Source organism: Pollicipes pollicipes, unplaced genomic scaffold, assembly GCF_011947565.3.
Source record: "Pollicipes pollicipes isolate AB1234 unplaced genomic scaffold, Ppol_2.1 Scaffold_2555;HRSCAF=2994_pilon_pilon_pilon, whole genome shotgun sequence".
NCBI classification, from domain to species: Eukaryota; Metazoa; Arthropoda; class Thecostraca; order Pollicipedomorpha; family Pollicipedidae; genus Pollicipes; species Pollicipes pollicipes.
In genome coordinates, this window is record NW_023596136.1 from 29,994,514 (window position 1) to 30,013,304 (window position 18,791).

General features: G+C 59.6%; 1 protein-coding gene across 1 annotated transcript in view; it reads right to left on the reverse strand.

Annotated features, from left to right (window-relative positions):
* Window positions 1–18,454, reverse strand: part of LOC119100078 (signal-induced proliferation-associated 1-like protein 2) — a gene marked incomplete in the record, with an annotated part of 53,140 nt that extends 34,686 nt beyond the window's left edge. The window contains 2 exon segments of the mRNA XM_037223195.1: window positions 9,884–10,038; window positions 18,237–18,454. Coding sequence (XP_037079090.1) covers window positions 9,884–10,038; window positions 18,237–18,348 — 267 coding nt within the window.
* Window positions 18,455–18,791: the final 337 nt, after the last annotated feature.

Consider the following 18,791-nt stretch of genomic DNA (forward strand, 5'->3'; position numbering starts at 1 on the left):
CTCATTACCAAGCAAATGGACTAACGTGGTCCACCACATCATGCGGCATAATATTCTGAAATTGGACATAATTTCCACGTATTCCGCACTTTCGCTGCCAGGTTCTCACTGAAAACCAAGTCTTCTCTAGTTGGCGTCGGCGTAAAACACAAATATAAGAAAATGGGGTCTCCCTGCCGTCATTAAAACCTAATTCCGGACAGCCTCAGGTCGTTAGCGTGCGGACGAGGAGTATGGGAGCCGTCCTTGCCTCGTGCGTCTCCAGCAATCACGGCGCCGTCCGAGCCAGCGCAGCTCGAGCCAGCGCAGCTCGAGCCAGCACAGCTCGAGCCAGCGCAGCTCGAGTCAGTGAAGTGGAGCCAACGCCGTCCGAGCCAGCACGGCTCGAGCCAGCGCAGCTCGAGCCAGTGAAGATGGAGCCAACGCCGTCCGAGCCAGCACAGCTCGAGCCAGCGCAGCTCGAGCCAGCACAACTCGAGCCAGCGCAGCCCGAGTCAGTGAAGCTGGAGTCCAACGCCGTCCGAGCCCGCACAGCTCGAACCAGCGCAGCCAAAGCCAGTGAAGATGGAGCCAGCACAGCTCGAGCCAGCGCAGCCCGAGTCAGAGAAGATGGAGCCAACGCCGTCCGAGCCGGTGAAGCCGGAGCCAGCGCCGTCCGAGCCGGTGAAGCCGGAGCCAGCGCCGTCCGAGCCAGCAAAGCCGGAGCCAGTAAAGCCAGGGTCAGCGCAGCCGCAAAGCGTCGCACTGGATGCGTACGTTGTCGTTGAACGTTGGTGAATTTAATGTTTAGCTTGCAAGCGCAAAAAGCATCGGGTTACCTCCGGCTTTTTTGTTTATAGCTCAGCGAAGGGGCAGTGGCCCGTTTGCATTCATCTGCAGATTTCAGCTTTCTTTGCGGCCTCACTTGAACTCCTGACACCGGCATGCACCTCCATTGCATGTCGACAAAGCTTTGCACGATAGTTAACGTGAACAATACCTATCGTACTCCTTCGGCGGCCACGCAGCGCGTGCTGATGCAATACAGTACACACACGCCACGAAAAGTCACCGGATATCTTCCGAGACAGTCCGCACAGCACACCGCGGGGGCCTCGCACCCCTGGGTCTGGCCATCCCCGGCGACGCCGCAGGGCCCGCGCCGGCCCACACGGCCGGCGGCCCACGGCCCCGCCCAACCACGGCGTCAGCGGCCGCTCAGCGCGCGCGCTGCAGCCCGCCGCGCCGCCCCGGCCGCCGGCAGAGGGGCGTCATCGCCGGCCGGCAGCGCGAGCAGGCCCGGCTGACTCACTGCGCGCAGCCGACTGCGACGCGATGACTCAGGCGGAGACCGCAGGCTTGTCAGCGCCGAATTTCACGAGGAGGCTTCCAGCGCGCCGGCCGGCCACCGCCGGCCAGGCGCGCTCCCCCGGCCTTGGACCGCTGCGGCGATGCGTGGCCGCCGGGTGCGGCAGATGTCACTTGTCGTTTTGGGGGAGGGGGGGGGGGGGGTATCGAGTGCACGCCATAACCTGCGCGAGGGTCACGACGGACTATCTGAGCCGAGCTCAGACTAAACACCTCGTGTTTTGGCAGTTGCACTCGCGGTCTTGACGTGGCGTGGAAGGCCGCGACACCCGAGCTGGGCGAGCACGCTCCGCCGGGGCATCGTCCGGCGGCTGCGCCGACGCTCCAGCCGCCGCAGCCGAGCGGGCCAGCCGGGTGCAGACCACGCGTCCAGGCCGGCGCGCGAGCTCAGACCCTAGTCACAGGGCGGCGCCACGCCACAAAAACAGCGGCGCCGATCGTGCGAACCGCTCCCGCGCGGCCGAAAAATATCGCCGGAAATGAGGCAACGGCCGGCGGCGCTGCAGCCGACCGACGGGAGAAAGTATCGGCACGATCGGGATCAGGCACTCCGCGCCCCTCCCTCCCCCCCCCCCCCATTCTGGGGATGTTAGTCGGGTGTCATGTTCCAAAATCAGCTGCGATTCGACGAGTAATCGCCGATCGATCGATAAATGTAGCTGCTACACAAACTTTTGCCAATCTGCACTTAGACCGCAATCACTAACGTTGGAGAGACGAACGTATGCAGATGGGCCACTTCGGCGGAAAGGCAATGAAGACGCACGCAGCATTACCACTAAAATTAAAGATTCAGATTGACAGGATTCAAAAAGACAACCGAATTCGGACCCTGCAAACGCCAAAATACCTAAAACAATCATTGAAACACTGGAATCGTACACAAATCTTAAACCACGCCGGGTCCTGAAAGCCACCGTTGAACATGCAGTTGAATGAACTGAACATTGTCTAGATTCACAGGTAACCTAACACTGATGATGCGATACATGGGAAAGTAAATGTCACGAGTATATGCAGTTTCTGCCTCGAAAGAAGTCGATCGGCCTTCGAAAAACATCCCATTAGTTCAAGATAACGATGCACAGATCTGGATATATTCAAATCTCACATCCGAATTCACCAGCTGTAGGATTTGAACTTCAAAACACTGAATATTCCGCTGCGGACACCGGACGGCCTGTCCCCCCCCCCCCTACCAACCGCCCCCCCCCCCCCCGTGGACGGGCCATCCAAACTGCTCAGGGCACCAAGGTCGCAGGACGCATACCTGCGCGGACGCGCCCGGCGGGGCGCCGGCCGAAAGAGAAAGGCTCCGCCGTGGCCGCGCCGCGGAAGCCGGGTTATCCGACCATCGGTCGCCACTTTTTTGGCGGCTCTAATGAAGCCGGCCAGTAGTAAATCAGGGTGGGGGAAGGGGAGGGGAGGGGGCGCGGCGGCTGGCGTCACACACAGTCACCCGCACCGGCCGTCACGGCCCGCCCGACGGCGCCACACCGAGCGCCAACGGCAGCCGCGGGCGCCGCCTTCGCTCGCGTTTTGGCATCTACGCATGACACTCACGGTGTGCAGTCTGTTGAATGATTTTCAGCCAACGTCTCGCCCGTCTCCTGGCCTGCCATCAGCCGTCCACCCCCTCCCCTGATCTCCCCATCTTGCGCCCCGGCTCGGTTGCCCTGGCAGTGCGCCCGACCAGAAGGGACCGGCCACGCAGCCGGACATCCCGTCTCCACTGTCCGCGTCCCTCACGGCAGCGCATTAGGCGACCGGCGGGGTGTTTGCGACCGTCCAGCCCATCCAAGCCGATCCGGGGCGAGGAGCTGAGGAATGGGGGGGGGGGGAGGCAGTCGGCGCCGCGACCGAGGACACCCGAGCTCCGTCCACCCGCCGGCGGAGCCACCACGGACAACGGCGATGCGGGAGAAAGCGGATCCGATGACGCCGCCGACTGCGGCCATCTGCCGCAGCCCGGCGCCGGCAGGGCCGAGCGGAGCCCGTCGTCGCCGCCTCGTCAGCGGGCGCCGGGCCAGGCCGCGGCCGGCCAGCGAGAGTGTCGGCACAGCCAGCCAGCCATGTGAGAACGGAACAATGCGTCCGCCACGCGCCGGCGCGCACCTGAGCGAGAGTGATGTCTCCTCGGGTACCGCAGCCCTGTCAGGGTTGCCTGCACACCAGCCGCGGTATGAAGGCGACCGGCGGGGAGGCCCGGACGCGCAATCTTGCCCCAGCTCGGAAGTTGGACTCTCGCATCAGGCACCATCGCGACAACACCACACCAGCTAACGGCCTCTGGGCGCCAATTCCCGTTCACACACCACCATCACCCCTAAGCCTTCAACCCTCAGCCCTCAGCCCTCAGGTCACAGGTTTCAGGTCTCAGGTCTCAGCCCTCAGGTCCCAGGTCTCAGGTTTCAGGTTTCAGGTCTCAGGTCTCAGGTCTCAGGTCTCAGGCCTCAGTCCCCAGGCCTCACCCTGCCGCCCGGCCCCCACGCCTCAGCACGCTGGAGCCCTGAGCGTGCCCGTCCGCTGGCGATCACAGCGTGGTAAATCGCCGGCAGCGGCGCCGCGGCCGCCGAGGGGACAGGGTCCGGCCGGACCGCCGGGTCACGGCGGGGTCAGAGGTGGCCGGCCGGCCGTCGGCGGGGTCCTTCCCACGCGCCGGCCGCTGACAATGGCGCGCCCATCAGCCCCCGAGCCGGTCTTCACGGGGCGCCAGGGGCGGCGGAAGCGCCGGCAGGCCACTGGCGGCTCTTTTGGCGTTTGTGGGCGGTTCTTTCTCCGCATGTGATGCGGCCGACGCCGCGCCGGGGCGAGGGCGGCAGTCGGTCCATCGCCCGCGTCGCCACCGGACTGACCGCCCAGGAGCACCCTTTGTCCGACCCCAGCCGGACGCCGGCGTTCTCGGCGGCCGCCGCCCAGCCCGGGTGGCCGACCCAGCACGAGACAGCGCTGGCCCGGCGGCCGCCGCCCACCGCGAAGGCGGCGCCGGTATGCGCCCCTCGGGCCGCCTTCCGCCGACCGGCGGTACCCCTTTGTGGCGGCGGCGTCCGGCGGCGGCGTCCGAACACACCACTCCCAGCTGATGGCCGCCCCTCCCGCGGCCAGAGCACAATCGATACGGGACCATTTGCGCCCTCCCGTGGCGGTCCAACATTCCAGCTGCGTACCGCCCAGGAGCAGGCCGCGCCGCAGGCAGGCCGGCGAGCAGGGGGCGGAACGGTAGCGTCCCCGCCGCCCGCGCTCCGCCGCCGCTGAGGGTTCAGCGAGCGCCGGTGCGGCCCCGTCCGCGGCGGCGGTTATCTCTGCCGAACAAAGCACCGGCGCCGCGTGGAAGCGCCACTTCAGCGACGAGGACAGGCCACGTGAATGGCGCGCCGGCCGCCGCGACCGCCGCGTCGCGCGATCTCGCTCCCAAAGCAAACACGCGCGACGGCCGCGACCCGGGCGGCGCGGGCGAAGAGGCGGGCCGGCGCGACCCGGGCGGCGCGGGTGAGGAGGCGGGCCGGCGCGACCGGCGCGCCCTCGGCCGCGACCGGCGACAGGCGCGCGGAACAAAAACAAACGACCGGCCGCCGCCGGCCGCTCCGAATCCATTAGCCGCGCCGCCATTGTGGCGGCGCGGGCGGCGGTTGTGGCGCATACCGGGCGCCGGCGATGGGCACCGCGATAGCCGACACCATTGTTTTAGCGGCGCGCCGCCGCCGGATACCTGGTTTCCGCTGGCGTGGTCTCCCGGCATGCGACTGACAATTGCCGGCCGAGGCGGTCATGGGGACGTGCTAGGGGGCACGCTAGGGGAGAGGGGGGAGCAGGGGCCGCCGGGTTCGGCAACAATCGCAAATGTCTGGAATCCCCAGTCTTGCACGCTTGTTGCCACGCGGCCCCGCTCCCGAAGAACCGGCGTCTGGCAGTGACTTCATCTCGCTAGATTGCCCAGAATTTGGGGGCACGACATTCCCGCGGTTGAAGTAATGATGTAAAAATAGATTTATCGCGACATCGGGAACCTGTCAAACAAGGATGTCAACCTGCCTGGGTCTTTGCGACACAACACTGGCATTGCCAATAAAAAACACCAGGTAGGTGTGATGTTTAAACGCCCCGGCACATCCCCTCATCACGTGACCGAACGGAAACGGGCACAGCTTTTTCTAGCATCCCTCGAGCATCACCAGCGACTCTTGACCACCTCCGACTGACGAGTCCCCCGGAGGCGCGCCGAGGAAGCACGCCCCGTCGCCCTTGCGAGGCGCTGACCCGGCCAGACGGACAGGCACTGGCCGCCCGCGCCGCGCCCCGCATGCGAAATAAACAGCGTGTCCCGAAGCACAATATTTGGAGCCGAGTCGTCCCAGGCGGCAGTCAACGGCTCGGTTACAACACAACAGAGCGCAGCGCCGACAGCCGAGGCACCGCCGCCCCAAGCATCCTCACTTGGATACTGGCGCCAGAGGTCGGTCGGGTGCCACCGTCAGACCGTGCGCAGCGGCCGCTGCTGGCTGTGCTCTGTCGATGTTCGGTGGGACGCCCGGCGCATGACATCCGTGTGCATGCGAATGCACGAGCCGCAGCGTGCAACTACGGATGGGGAGGGACTGGACGGCCGCGCTTCTTCAAACATCGCCACGCACGATTTCTGGCTTCATCCCCCAACGCCGGGCGCGCCGGGTCGAGCAAGACGAGATCGACGCCCGCATTTAATTAACAAAACGTCCGATCGAACACAGCTGTTTTACAGCGGGCGTGACGAGGCACACATCACCGCTACCTCGCTGTGACGCGAATGCATGGCGCTGCTGATTGAAGCACGCCGCAGCGGCTGGACGGGGCTCGAATAATGACAGATGGCGACCCCAAACAGTTACCCTGTTTACATGGGCAGCTGTGATTCGAATTGAGCCGGGACCCGTCCTCGATCCGAACTATCCGGCCCATGTATACACTCACGCGCCGTTCCGCTGATTCGAATCGTGCGCCGGAGGAAATCCCTTCCCGTGAGAGGATCATCCGTTCAGGAAGGGATTTCGTCCGAATTATCGGCCGTCAGCTGTCTAAACAAAAAAAAAGAAAAATGCCTGGCGCACGCAGTTCTGTTCATGGCCATTTCAGCTTTGCTTGGTGTTGCCGCTTTTCCACGGGTTTTTAGCTATTGCTCGAGACGGTCCAAGTCCAAGATGGTAAGGGAAAAGAGAAAGAAGGTGAAGTTGACACCATGCTGCTAAAACTACTCTTATTATTGAGGGCCTTGAGTGGCTAGCAGCGCAGAAATGCTCACGTAATTTAGCCTTGCTAGGCGCTTAATCTATGCAGACAGCAGGCGTCGGCGGTGTTTGGTGTTATCTTTCCGCCTAAAGGTTATATTAATTTACGTCTGGGGCAGGCTCCATGCTTCCAGAAGCCAGATGGAGGTGATATGGTCGTTTTATATAGCTTTGACTTGTTCTCACTTTAATTATTGGATTGCTCAAAATTCGTGCAGAGAATGCCTCCAAGTTTCTTTTATTAAGTTAATACCTAAAGGCCCCAGGAGTGTTTTTGCAGATGTTCCTTAAATTAGGGTGCTGGTTGCTTGTCAGTTAAATTTGTGTGAGAAAGGTAGCTTAAAAATTGCTGCATGATATGACGGATGAACAAATATAGATCATTGCAGTCAGCTCGGAATGTGAACTTTTTTACTGGTAGGACCGAAATTGCCCATTGACAGGGTCAGAACAGCAAGAAAGCAAATGTGAGCACTGGATGAAAATAGTTGTCATCATTACTCTGCTAAATCCAAGTTTGTGTGTTCCATGTGCAGGAAAACAGTGCATAAACTAACACCTAACACGATGGCACATGCTGCATGGAGAACACGTCTGTGTTGCATATCACCTGTTTTTGTACTGGTGATTAAATATGTCACCTTGGTGCTTTTTTGTGATGGGTGTCTTTGCAGGCCATGGGGTAGGTACTTCAACTGTTCAACAATTCTTGCAGGGAGTACCAATAGTTTCTTTCATTAAGTGAATACATAAATGCCCCAGGATTGATTTTGCAGACATTCCTCCTGTGACTTGAGCATTTGGTTGACCACCTATTGGCAGAAGGGATGTGCTGGATATTGGTGACTGGCTCGTCAAGGGAATATGAAGTTACATCGCACTGGTAGACCAAATGGCAAGGAAGCGGGGGCTGGAATATTTGTTTTTGATGCGATTAGGCTGTTTGTTGCTTGTCGGTTTGATGTGTGTGAGATAGGTAACTCAGTAATTCCTGCATGATGCAAAGGATCAACAAATATAGGCAATAGATCATTGCAGTCAGTGCAGAATGTGAACTATTTTTAATGATGGGACCAAAATTGCCCAGTGATGGTTCCAAAATGTCAAGAAAGCAAATGTGAGCACTGGATGAAAATAGCTGTCATCAGTACTCTGTCAAATCCAGGTTTGTGCATTTCGTGTGGAAGAAAACAGTGCATAAACTAAGTAAACCTAACATAATGCCACATGATGTGCAGAGAACATCTGTGGTGCACATCATTACCTGTTTTTGTACTGGTGAGTAAATATGTTACCTTGGTGCTTTTTTGTGACATGTATCTTTGCAAACCATGAGGTGGATAATTGAGCTGTTGTTATAATTAATCATTTGTTATGAATTTTGAGCCCAGATTGCTTTTGTCATGACAGCTCTGGGGCTGGTTCACATGTTATGATCTTTGGACTGTGCGAACACAGCTGTTTGTGCCACCTAGCCATCAGTCCATATCAGCCAATGCTGTTGACTGCAAGGATATCAAAGCAGTATTTCAACCATAGTGTGTCAAGAAAGCAAATAGCTGCATTCTGACTTGCCAGTCCATGCCAAGTCTAAATGGCAATGCTGCCCTCAGGTACATATGATGCACTGGATGGGGGAAAGACAACGTAGTTACATAATTTTTGCCACTAACTATGTAGCATTCATAAGTCATTTCTGTAGCTTAGCTCACTGTTGCAGGCTGCTCATCAATGCATTAGTGTGGGAGTAGGTAATGTGTTTCCTGGGCTGCGCAAAGTAGATGACATGATGCTGGGTGGCATACTGATATGAGTGTGGTAAGTTTGTGAGTGTCATTGGCCAATACAAGAAAATACTGATTTCCTGCTAGCCAAAGTTTCCCGCTAGTAAAAATTTGCATATAACACTGCGTATGTGACAGATTTGGCAGTGCTGACTGCGCAACTCTTGTGTTTTAAGTGCTATGGCTTGTGCTGTAGCTATAAAGCCTATGAGTCCCGCACAGATCATTTTTCCAACGGAGTCCATCTTCCTCCTCGCCCTCAAAGCTGTCTCGCGCCCACCATGGCTCGTGACATTCGCCATCCATACGCAGAGTACCGGCTTTTTTCTTCTTGTTTTGTTCAGTTCGCCTCAAAAGCGCAGTTTTCGCCCATAATCCGTTCCTTGATTCGAACTAAGCGGGATCGAACTATCGACCGTTAATCCGACGTAAAGCCGGTTTCGCCCATGTAAACGCCCCTCGCCGAGAGGGTTAACGTCGCATGATCCGTTCCGATCTTAATTCGAATTATCCTCGGCTGCCCATGTAAACCGGGTAAGTGACGGCCGTCAGATTCGGCCCGCGCGGACGATGACCCCGGTGCGCCAGCGAAGTGACGACGGTCCAGAGCCACGGTCCCGGGGCGGGGCACGCTCCTCACCGAGCGCACAGCCGCGCTGTTATGTTCATGACCTCGAACATCATCACTGAGTCACCGCGCTAAATAGTGCAACAGTCCGGCAGGGCGCTTCAGAGATACCTCGCGATATCTGGCCCCGCCGGGACCCCAACTCGCTCCACCGAATGGTGACCTATTCCGAGGCGTGGGTGACGTGGGTGATGCGTGACAGCGCCCTTACCTCACTGGACCTGACGATGATCCGGTAGCAGGGGTGTACAGTGACCTTACCTCGCTGGACCTGACGATGATCCGGTAGCAGGGATGTACAGTGACCTTACCTCGCTGGACCTGACGATGATCCGGTAGCAGGAGTGTACAGTGACCTTACCTCGCTGGACCTGGCGATGATCCGGTAGCAGGGATGTACAGTGTCCTTACCTCGCTGGACCTGATGGCGATCCGGTAGCAGGGATGTACAGTGTCCTTACCTCGCTGGACCTGATGATGATCCAGTAGCAGGGATGTACAGTGACCTTACCTCGCTGGACCTGATGATGATCCGGTAGCAGGGATGTACAGTGACCTTACCTCGCTGGACCTGATGATGATCCGGTAGCAGGGATGTACAGTGACCTTACCTCGCTGGACCTGATGATGATCCGGTAGCAGGGATGTACAGTGACCTTACCTCGCTGGACCTGACGATGATCCAGTAGCAGGGATGTACAGTGACCTTACCCCTCGCTGGACCTGATGATGATCCGGTAGCAGGGGTGTACAGTGACCTTACCTCGCTGGACCTGATGATGATCCGGTAGCGGGGGTGTACAGTGGCCTTACCTCGCTGGACCTGATGATGATCCGGTAGCAGGGATGTACAGTGACCTTACCTCGCTGGACCTGATAATGATCCGGTAGCAGGGGTGTACAGCGACCTGACGGTCAGCGCGGGCCGCGTCCGACCGGCCGCTCTCCAGCTGGTCTCGGCGTACGCTCACCGCCACTGGGCCCAGAAACTCGTCCGTGCCCACCCAGGTATCGTGCTCTGCCGGACAGCGGGGCACAGAGTCACACATCGCGTCACACAACACACCACCCCTCACGGCGCGCGGCACACACGCCGCTCGGCGCCGCGCCACAGTCGCGTGCGCCTTACATAACCAGCGGCTGACGTTACCCCGGCGCTGCACATGCGCTCGTTACTCCGGGCGTAATTCATTACGGGGTAACTTTAGAGCTGGATGGCACAGACAGTAGTAGTGATGAGGCGCGCCCACACGTGTGTGGTACAGGGCCGTGTCGTTCTGAGCCCACCACGTCCCTCTAACACGGATGACCACGGCCGTCCCGCCAACGGATGGCCATGGCCGTCCCGCCAACGGATGGCCACGGCCGTCCCGCCAACAGATGGCCACGGCCGTCCCGCCAACAGATGACCACGGCCGTGCCGCCAACGGATGGCCACGGCCGTCCCGCCAACGGTGGCCACGGCCGTCCCACAAAAGGATGACCACGGCCGTCCCGCCAACGGTGGCCACGGCCGTCCCACAAAAGGATGACCACGGCCGTCCCGCCAACGGATGGCCACGGCCGTCCCACAAAAGGATGACCACGGCCGTCCCACCAACGGATGGCCACGGCCGTCCCGCCAACAGATGGCCACGGCCGTCCCACCAACAGATGGCCACGGCCGTCCCACCGCCCCGCCAACAGATGGCCACGGCCGTACCACCAACGGATGGCCACGGCCGTCCCACAAAAGGATGACCACGGCCGTCTCACCAACCAATGGCCACGGCTGTCCCACCAACGGATGGCCACAGCCGTCCCACCAACGGATGGCCACGGCCGTCCCACCAAGGGATGGCCACGGCCGTCCCACAAAAGGGTGGCCACGGCCGTCCGGCCCCGGTGTGTGTGTGCGCGAGCGCGCAGGACGTCCGGTTCCGGTGACACCGGACACGGGTCAGCGGCGTGATGGCGGCGCGGGGGTGCGGCACCCAGCGCCAACGGCAGCAGGCGGCCGCGGACGACACCGGGACGTCCCGCCGTCCCGGCTCCGTAGTATGGACGTCCCACACTGTCCAGCGCGCGTGCCGTCAGACTGGCCAGCGTCCGTGCCTCCACACCACTCCGGGTGCATGTCATCCAACAGGCACATGTCTAAACTGTTACACTCTCAGGTGTCCATATTATCACGCTATCTGGTGTCCATCTACCCACCGTCGCACACACACCAGATGCTCGGTGTGTGCGCCATCTCACCATCTAAGGTCTTTACCAGCCCCACTAACCGGTGAAGATACCGTCACTATCCGGTTCCCAAGCCAGCACACCGCCCAGCGCTCACACCAGCACGCCGCCCTGTGTACATGCCGCCCCCCCCCCCCCCCCCTCCCCTTCTCACGTATCTACCGGTACATTGCCCAGCCCGCTGCCATACATTGATTCGCCCTAGTAGGCGAGTCCCCATCCCCCGCTGTCTGGCCGCGGAGACACGCGGGGGCAGGGAGGCAGGAGGAGCGAAGTGAGCCTGGTCAGCTCGCAGTATCGACCGCGCCGGCCCTCGGGACGAAACGCCCCGTTAAACCCCCGCCCCCCGCACCCGAGCGGAGGGGGCGGGCTGTCGGAGCTGCTCCGATCGATCGGCGACGGCCGTCCTGTTCAAACAAAGCACCACGCCCCGCCGGCATCGACGCCCCCGAGCCGGGCGGCGACGACCCGAAGCCGGCGCCGACGGCTGGCGAGCCGCTCCGAGCGCAGTGACGAGTATGAACCGATGGCAGGAAATCTGCTGCATCCCAGGACCGAGTCACTCTTGGGGATGAAGCGCACAGGAGGTGATCGGTCTGCGGGAGAATGGTGACAGAGACAACGGGCGAAAAGAAGGAGAGGTAGAGCGGGAGAGAGAGAGAGAGAGAGAGAGAGAGAGAGAGAGAGAGAGAGGAGAGAGAGAGAGAGAGAGAGAGAGAGAGAGAGAGAGAGAGAGAGAGAGAGAGAGAGAGAGAGAGAGAGAGAGAGAGAGAGAGAGAGAGAGAGAGAGAGAGAGAGAGAGAGAGAGAGAGAGAGAGAGAGAGAGAGAGCGCTACTGTTCTCAGCTCGACAACAGCGGGCTGAGATGAGAGAGCCCTCCTGTGCGATGTATTAATACCCCTATGAGTCAGAGGCGCCGCGGGGCCCCTGCGCGCGTGCCGCAGCCTTCTCATTACCTGTGTCAACAAACGGCTGATGGCAGCGCCTGACACGTGCAATCAACGCCCCGGGAGTGCAGAGCTGGCGCGCATACGCACGACCGCCAGAGCACGACGTGAGCGGGTCCGAGGGGAGGAGAGGGGCAGTCCAACCGTCTTCGCCAAACATTCTAACCATTGGAGACAGACAGCTATGGTACAATATAAACTATGACAGCACTTGCAAGATTTCGGAGCAAATCAGCAGCACATGGATCTGAGTCCTGGCCTATACTCCTCCCCCGTGATCGGCAGCTGGTTCCGTCTCTGGCAGCGCGGCCTCCGCGCCAGCCGGCGGCTGTGCGGCCGTCTCGGCGGACCGGCCGGCCACGCCGCCGCCGGGTCGGCCCAGTCCCCGGCGAGCAATCCGGCCGCTGTTTACCCGCCGCCCTCGTAATGAGCCGCTCTCCGGGTCGACGACTCGCGCCCCAGACCCGCTCCAGGCCGCCGGAAGCGGGATCGCACGGCCGGCCAGACGGGTACGCCAGTGAGTGACGGCCGGGATCTGTCGCAAGCGGGCCGCGGCCCGGCGGCCCGGCCGGCCACGGCCTCCGGCTCGAGTGATGGGTGAACTCGCGGCGCGCGGAGCATAGGGCACCCGTGAGGCGCGTCGGCGAGAAGCAAGCTCAATTTCAGATGGGTTGTAAGCGAGCTGGTCAAGGTGCACAAGACGGTGAAAAGGACAAAACGACCTCAAGCTAACTGAAACCTCGATGATTGGATCTCGAGCATGTGGTCAGAATTAAAGATTTTAAATGAAAACGAGACGTATGAACATTCCATTTTTCAGTTCAGTTAGTTGTAAGTATGCGGTCACAACTATGACGTTTGACTATCGACATCGAGTGCTGCGCTGGGAAGCGGGCCACAGTAATGGCATTTTGGGGTCCAAAGTGACAATTAAGACCCTTACATTGAGAGCACAGGCTCTGCCAAAATGAATGCTCCAATAATATCATTGGAAAATACCTACATACAGCACCAGCCACGAGGAGAGCAGGGAGAGAGAAGAGGCCGGACGGCGGAGATTACTCGTGAATTACCGAGCGGAATTCCTTTCCGCCCGCCGCACGCGGGCAATGCGGCGCGGCATGCCGGTCGCTAATGAGCGTCGAGCAAATGAATCGGAAACGCCCTTACAAATCCTCCTTCTCCCATCACAACACGTGACCGCCCCTACACGCTGTCAACACGAACGAAGCGCGTCGGCGGCGGGCTCAAAGGCGGTGCCACCCAGGGGTCAAGGAGAGGTCATGCGGGGTCGGCGGGGCCAGGCGGCGACACGCATTCGCCGCGGCGGGTTATGGGCGGCTAATGCGCGCGCGGGCCGGACGGGGAAGTGGCGAGGATAAATCACCAGCGCGGCCATCTGGGTCGCCGTCCCGGCGGCCTGCCGCCGGCCGCCGAGGTCGCCGGGGGTCGCGCGTTTCTGGAGCGCCGGAAGCCGGCGTCGCCCGCGCGCTGACGGCGGCAGATCTGCGCGGCCCGCCCCTGCCGCAACATCCGGCTCCGCCCCCCGCCGACCCGAGGGTCAGCAACGGCCGCTCTCTCGTCCGCTCGCAAATGACCACGCGGCACTAGCCTGCGGCGGAGCCGGCCGCACAGGATGCGTGAATTGGAGCAAAGCGCGGAGTGGCGGAGCCACGCCGAGAGCCTGGCGTCGACGCGTTCACAAACGTGGTACGGAAATCAAGATCATCATTCGCATTAGCGTGCGCCGTGTACGGAATCATTCGCAGGACCACACATTACAAGGCAGTTGTCGAACCGACCAGCACCGGCGTGATGCCGGCCAGCCAGTACAATACATGGCAATGACGGAAATTATATTAAAGAGGACTGATAGCAAGCGACCATCAAGTAACGATACCACATCATCCGATCACCGCATCTTCTGACACCTGAGTAATTTGATGCTTATGTAGTTCACTGGCATGTGAGTGATGTGTATGCATATGAATGATGGCAATGCTGAAATTTGTGCGGGATGTGTGCGTATTGGAACATGGTTAACAATGAAGGCCAAAACGTCTTTGGAATCCATCTTTGACTACACAACGTAGTTTGCTATAAAACAGTTTCATTCAACGCTGGAAGGACAAACGCTGTGCTTTTGCCAGCATCGGGGCCGCTTCTACCCCTGACCGCCTCTTCCCCTCCCCTCCCCCCTGTCCGCCCCGGTTTATCTGACTTAACGGCGAGCGCCTCCCCACGCGCACGATGACCCCCCTCCGCTCTGGTGTGACTACAGCAGCGAGATGACCCCCCTCCGCTCTGGTGTGACCGCAGCAGCGGGATGACCCCCCTCCGCTCTGGTGTGACCACAGCAGCGAGATGACCCCCCTCCGCTCTGGTGTGACCACAGCAGCGGGATGACCCCCCTCCGCTCTGGTGTGACCACAGCAGCGAGATGACCGATCCTGCCCGTCCGCTCACCAAGCCGTGACCCCGGAAGCGCCGGACGAGGGGGTGGTGGCAGGGAGGGCGGGGGGGGGGGGCCGAACGGTCGATTGTGGACTCCAGCGACAAAGAGGACGCGTACTGGAGCCGGCTGGCTCAGCTGGTGGATAGCTGTCGGATCACGCGCCGCCCCACTACCGGCGAGCGGCGGCGCGGCGCTGTCGGCACGGCCGCAGGAGGAGGGACGCCGCCGCGCGCCGTCCCTCCCCCTCCGGCGAGAGGCACTCGGCCGCGCAACCCACGCGTCCTTTCGGCGCGGCGAGTACAAAAACAGACGCACAGCGCCCGTTACCATTCCATGCCTGCGCCACATTCGGCGCGGGGCGGCAAAAAGACGCGCCGCGGGCGAGGGGGCCGGCAGCGGAGCGGTGATGACGACAGGGTGATGAAGACACGATCCTCCCCAGCTCGCTGACGGCACGCGGCCGGGTCCAGCGCCTCTTCCCCCTCTTCCGCACAAGAAGGCACCCGCCATCGACAGGTCAACGGCATCGACAGCTGAGGTCTGGACGTCTCCGCCACAGGTAATGAATGGAGCCAGCAGAGCGACAGCGGGTAATGCTCGCTCTCGAGAAAAGTCACGAAGTCTGCGTCATCCTTACCAGGACGAACGGTCTTGAACCTTCGCACAGCACTGCCGACGGCCTAATTAGGCCCCCTCCCCTATCCTCGCCCTCCCTCCTGCTTTCGCGACGTTCGCGTGCGCTCATGCTATTGATAGCAGCACGGGAAACTCCATGAGAAGGGGTTGTCTCAGTCAGCGAAGCGCGAGTTATGCTCGTCATTTATGAGCTTTTCCCGCTTCCAATACGTTCAGAATGATGACAAGTAGTTATTAGACACTTGAACGTACTTATCGAATACACAGAACGTATCTCGCAAATACAATTTCACGCTGCGACGCAACGGAGGTCGTTCACCTACATCAGCGCACTGACAGGCTTATTTTCCTTTCCCTAATATAACACATCCTTCTGGTGTAACCGGCACCAAACAAAGTGGCTTGGAATGTTGTGGGGGCAGTTGGCTCACCATTCAATCCTTGATAGACTGATAAACATACAACGCAGTAATGGAAGAACGCACATTTGCTACATTTTGTCATTCAGGAAATTGCGCACTCTTCCAGTTTAAACTACTTCTTCCATTTGCTAACTGCCATCTTTTTAAAGAATACGGATACAACATTGTGTCTTTTGGAACCAGCACAAGGGAAACAACAGTAAACATACCACGATCCGGCACTTTGATGGCACCACTACACTTCTGTCTTCGTTTGAACATATCAACGAACCCCCGCAGTCTCACAGTCATACTTAATGACGAATAATTAGAAGTTCAGCAACGTTCCGGGGGGGGGGGGGGGGAGGCCGTACTGGTAACATGCGCTCTAATCTCCGTCATGCCACAGTACAACGTGCTGGTGCACCCCACCAACACCCAGCAGCATGAGTGATACATAACGCCCAGCGGCCGGCTCCGGTCCGGGAATGATATTGAAGTGTTCGCAATATTTACATAACTTTTCGGATACACATACCTTAGAAATACTTTCTGTAAGTGCGTTGAGGATTGGGGTAATTCAAGGTCAAGGAGGACGATCGTTGCGCAGCGTCAGACATAGCCCAGGCCTTGAATTGGCTTTTCGTCACTATAAGTTGAGAGTTCGTATGTTGAAAATAAGCGACCTTCAATATACAGGGAGGCGCTGATTAACCCTGATCACCCGTGGCCGTGAGCACAGCATCAAAATGCCGAACTCATTAATAAAACCAATGATTTGGCGATAACGTTGCTAACCAGTGCCTTCTGGTGTGCTGATGATAGGTCATTCTCAAGATAGGAACTGCCAACTCATAATGGACGAACAGCCAGCACAGGAAATCCGCAAAGTGTGACGTGTCGTATGTGCGAAAAACCCCAACTCTGCGCTCTTTTTGCACGCCCTTGCTTGTGTCAATCACGTCTACAATTGATAGCGAGCATTTTTATGAACATGTGCGTTCTTTTATGAAATTCATGTATGAATTTTTACATCGACGCATTCTCCGAATGCGAAGATCTCTTCCAGAATTCTAGTTTTCCTGATCTGATCGTTCAGCTCTAGTGGCGGACCAGCGGTCCAGACGACACCGCCGTTCAGGAGTCTAGCCGGACGGTGCCCCAGAGGACCACCAAGAACCGAAGCACACCAGCGGTCCACGGCGGACCAGCAGACCAGCGCGCTAGCCGACCACCAAGGACCGAAGCACACCAGCGGACCGCGGCGGCGACCTGACAGCCCAGTCCGGCGCCGTTTGCGCGCCGGGGAAAGAAAACAGAGCAGATGATTTTTGGCCGGCGAGCCGACGGGTTCAACAGCCCGGGCGCGACAGCAGGCCGCGATAATGAGATGATAATCACCTCCGGCTTCCCTCGGCGCGTCAGGGACGACAAAGCCGCGTGGCGGGCTCGGCTGACAATGGCGCGCCAAACTCCCGCCAGCAATCTGCATCTGGGAACGTTCGTGTCGACAGCGGCCCCGCGACCGCCGCCGCCAGCAAAAACCGTACGACGCGAAGGTCAGCCGATGGCAGCTGACTAACGACCCGATACGTCGCACATTGTCCGGACGATCTTCTCACCGGAGGACCCCGACCAAAAAAGTTCCTACTGGCTTTCAAAATTCAAGGTTTGCTTCAGTATCACGGCCGTTTTTTTCCTTAAGGGTTAGGGGAGTCTGAATCTCTCGGCGCATCGGTAAGTCGCGAGTCACGAGTCGATCGGAAGACATGTGGCCTATCATTCCCCTCTCTCGATTTAAAATAATGAAAGCAATCCGCACTGGGACATCCGGTCCTCAAAGCAGGGGACAACGCGTACTTTGGAATCTCAAATTCCCGACTTCTCTCTACATTTCAACTTCACTGATTTCAACTACGAGACTGAAGACAAAGCTCAAGTAGATGGGCAGAAACAAGACAGCCCGACAAATAAACACTGCACCCATAATTTCCACCATTCATTCGAAGCCACCTGCAGCCGCTTGCCGGCTTTATCCTGGACCAGCACCTGCCATGCATGCATGCAGCGTTACGCCGAACATGACCAGGTTTTTCGACTTCGCAACAACAATGCCACCCGCTGCAGGGTCCGGTCCCGTTGTTCCCAGGCTCGGAGCAGCGGCGCGACGTGACGCGCCAGTCGGCGTAGGAAATTTCCTTTCCCCGGCAACCACGCCCACCGCATGACGCCCCTCCGTTTCCGCCGGCGCGCGGTGATCGGTTGCCCTGACAACCGTCGGCCTGCCTCTGCTAAATAATCTGGTCTTTTGGCCGCTGCGACTTCGCTGCATCTCTCCCTTACAGGCCGGCTTTCCTGCACGCGCCAGGGTAAAAGCCCCGTTCTGACCTGGCCTTTCTCCAGTTTTTCCCCAGCCGGCTAGCCTGTCTCCCACGCTGACATTGTTCATACTCGATACGCAGTACCGATCAAAGCCCTTCTGGCGCCGCCGGCACCACCCACGACACTGCCTGACGCCGCCGGCCCTCCCGTCAGCCTCCTCGCAACCCACCTTTCCCGTAGAAGAAGTCCTTGTAGTAGTAGCTGCCGACGTTGCTGCTCTCTGGCGAGGCGGCGGTGGCGGCGCGCCGGAACGGGCACACATGCGCCGGCCAGTGGGTCATGCCCTGTGGCTGCTCCAGCACCGAGAGGCCGCAAGCGGCGGCCGGCCGGTGCAGGAGCGGCGACGCCGCCTCGGCCGGACCCGCCGCCGCCGCCGCCGCGCCGACGTTCACCGCCCGCTCGCCCTCGCCGCCCGTCTCGTTGCGGAAGAACGGACAGCTGGAACACGACCGGGTCGAGTCACCGCCATGACGGGGCGGCGGGTTCCACGGTGCTGGCGGGGGCTCGCAGTGGGGCCGTCAGTGAGAGCATCGGCGCTTGGTGTGGTCGACTAGAGGCCGTCTGTGACGCATGGCCGCATGACGACAACGTGATGAATAAGCCAAAAGAGTCACGGGCGCTAGCGAGACCTTCGTCGGCCATACTGACAGAGCTGATAATGACGCTGCATCCGAGCGGCCAGACTGGACTTTGCAGCCTTTAGGCAGCAAAGTGTCCCCCCGCC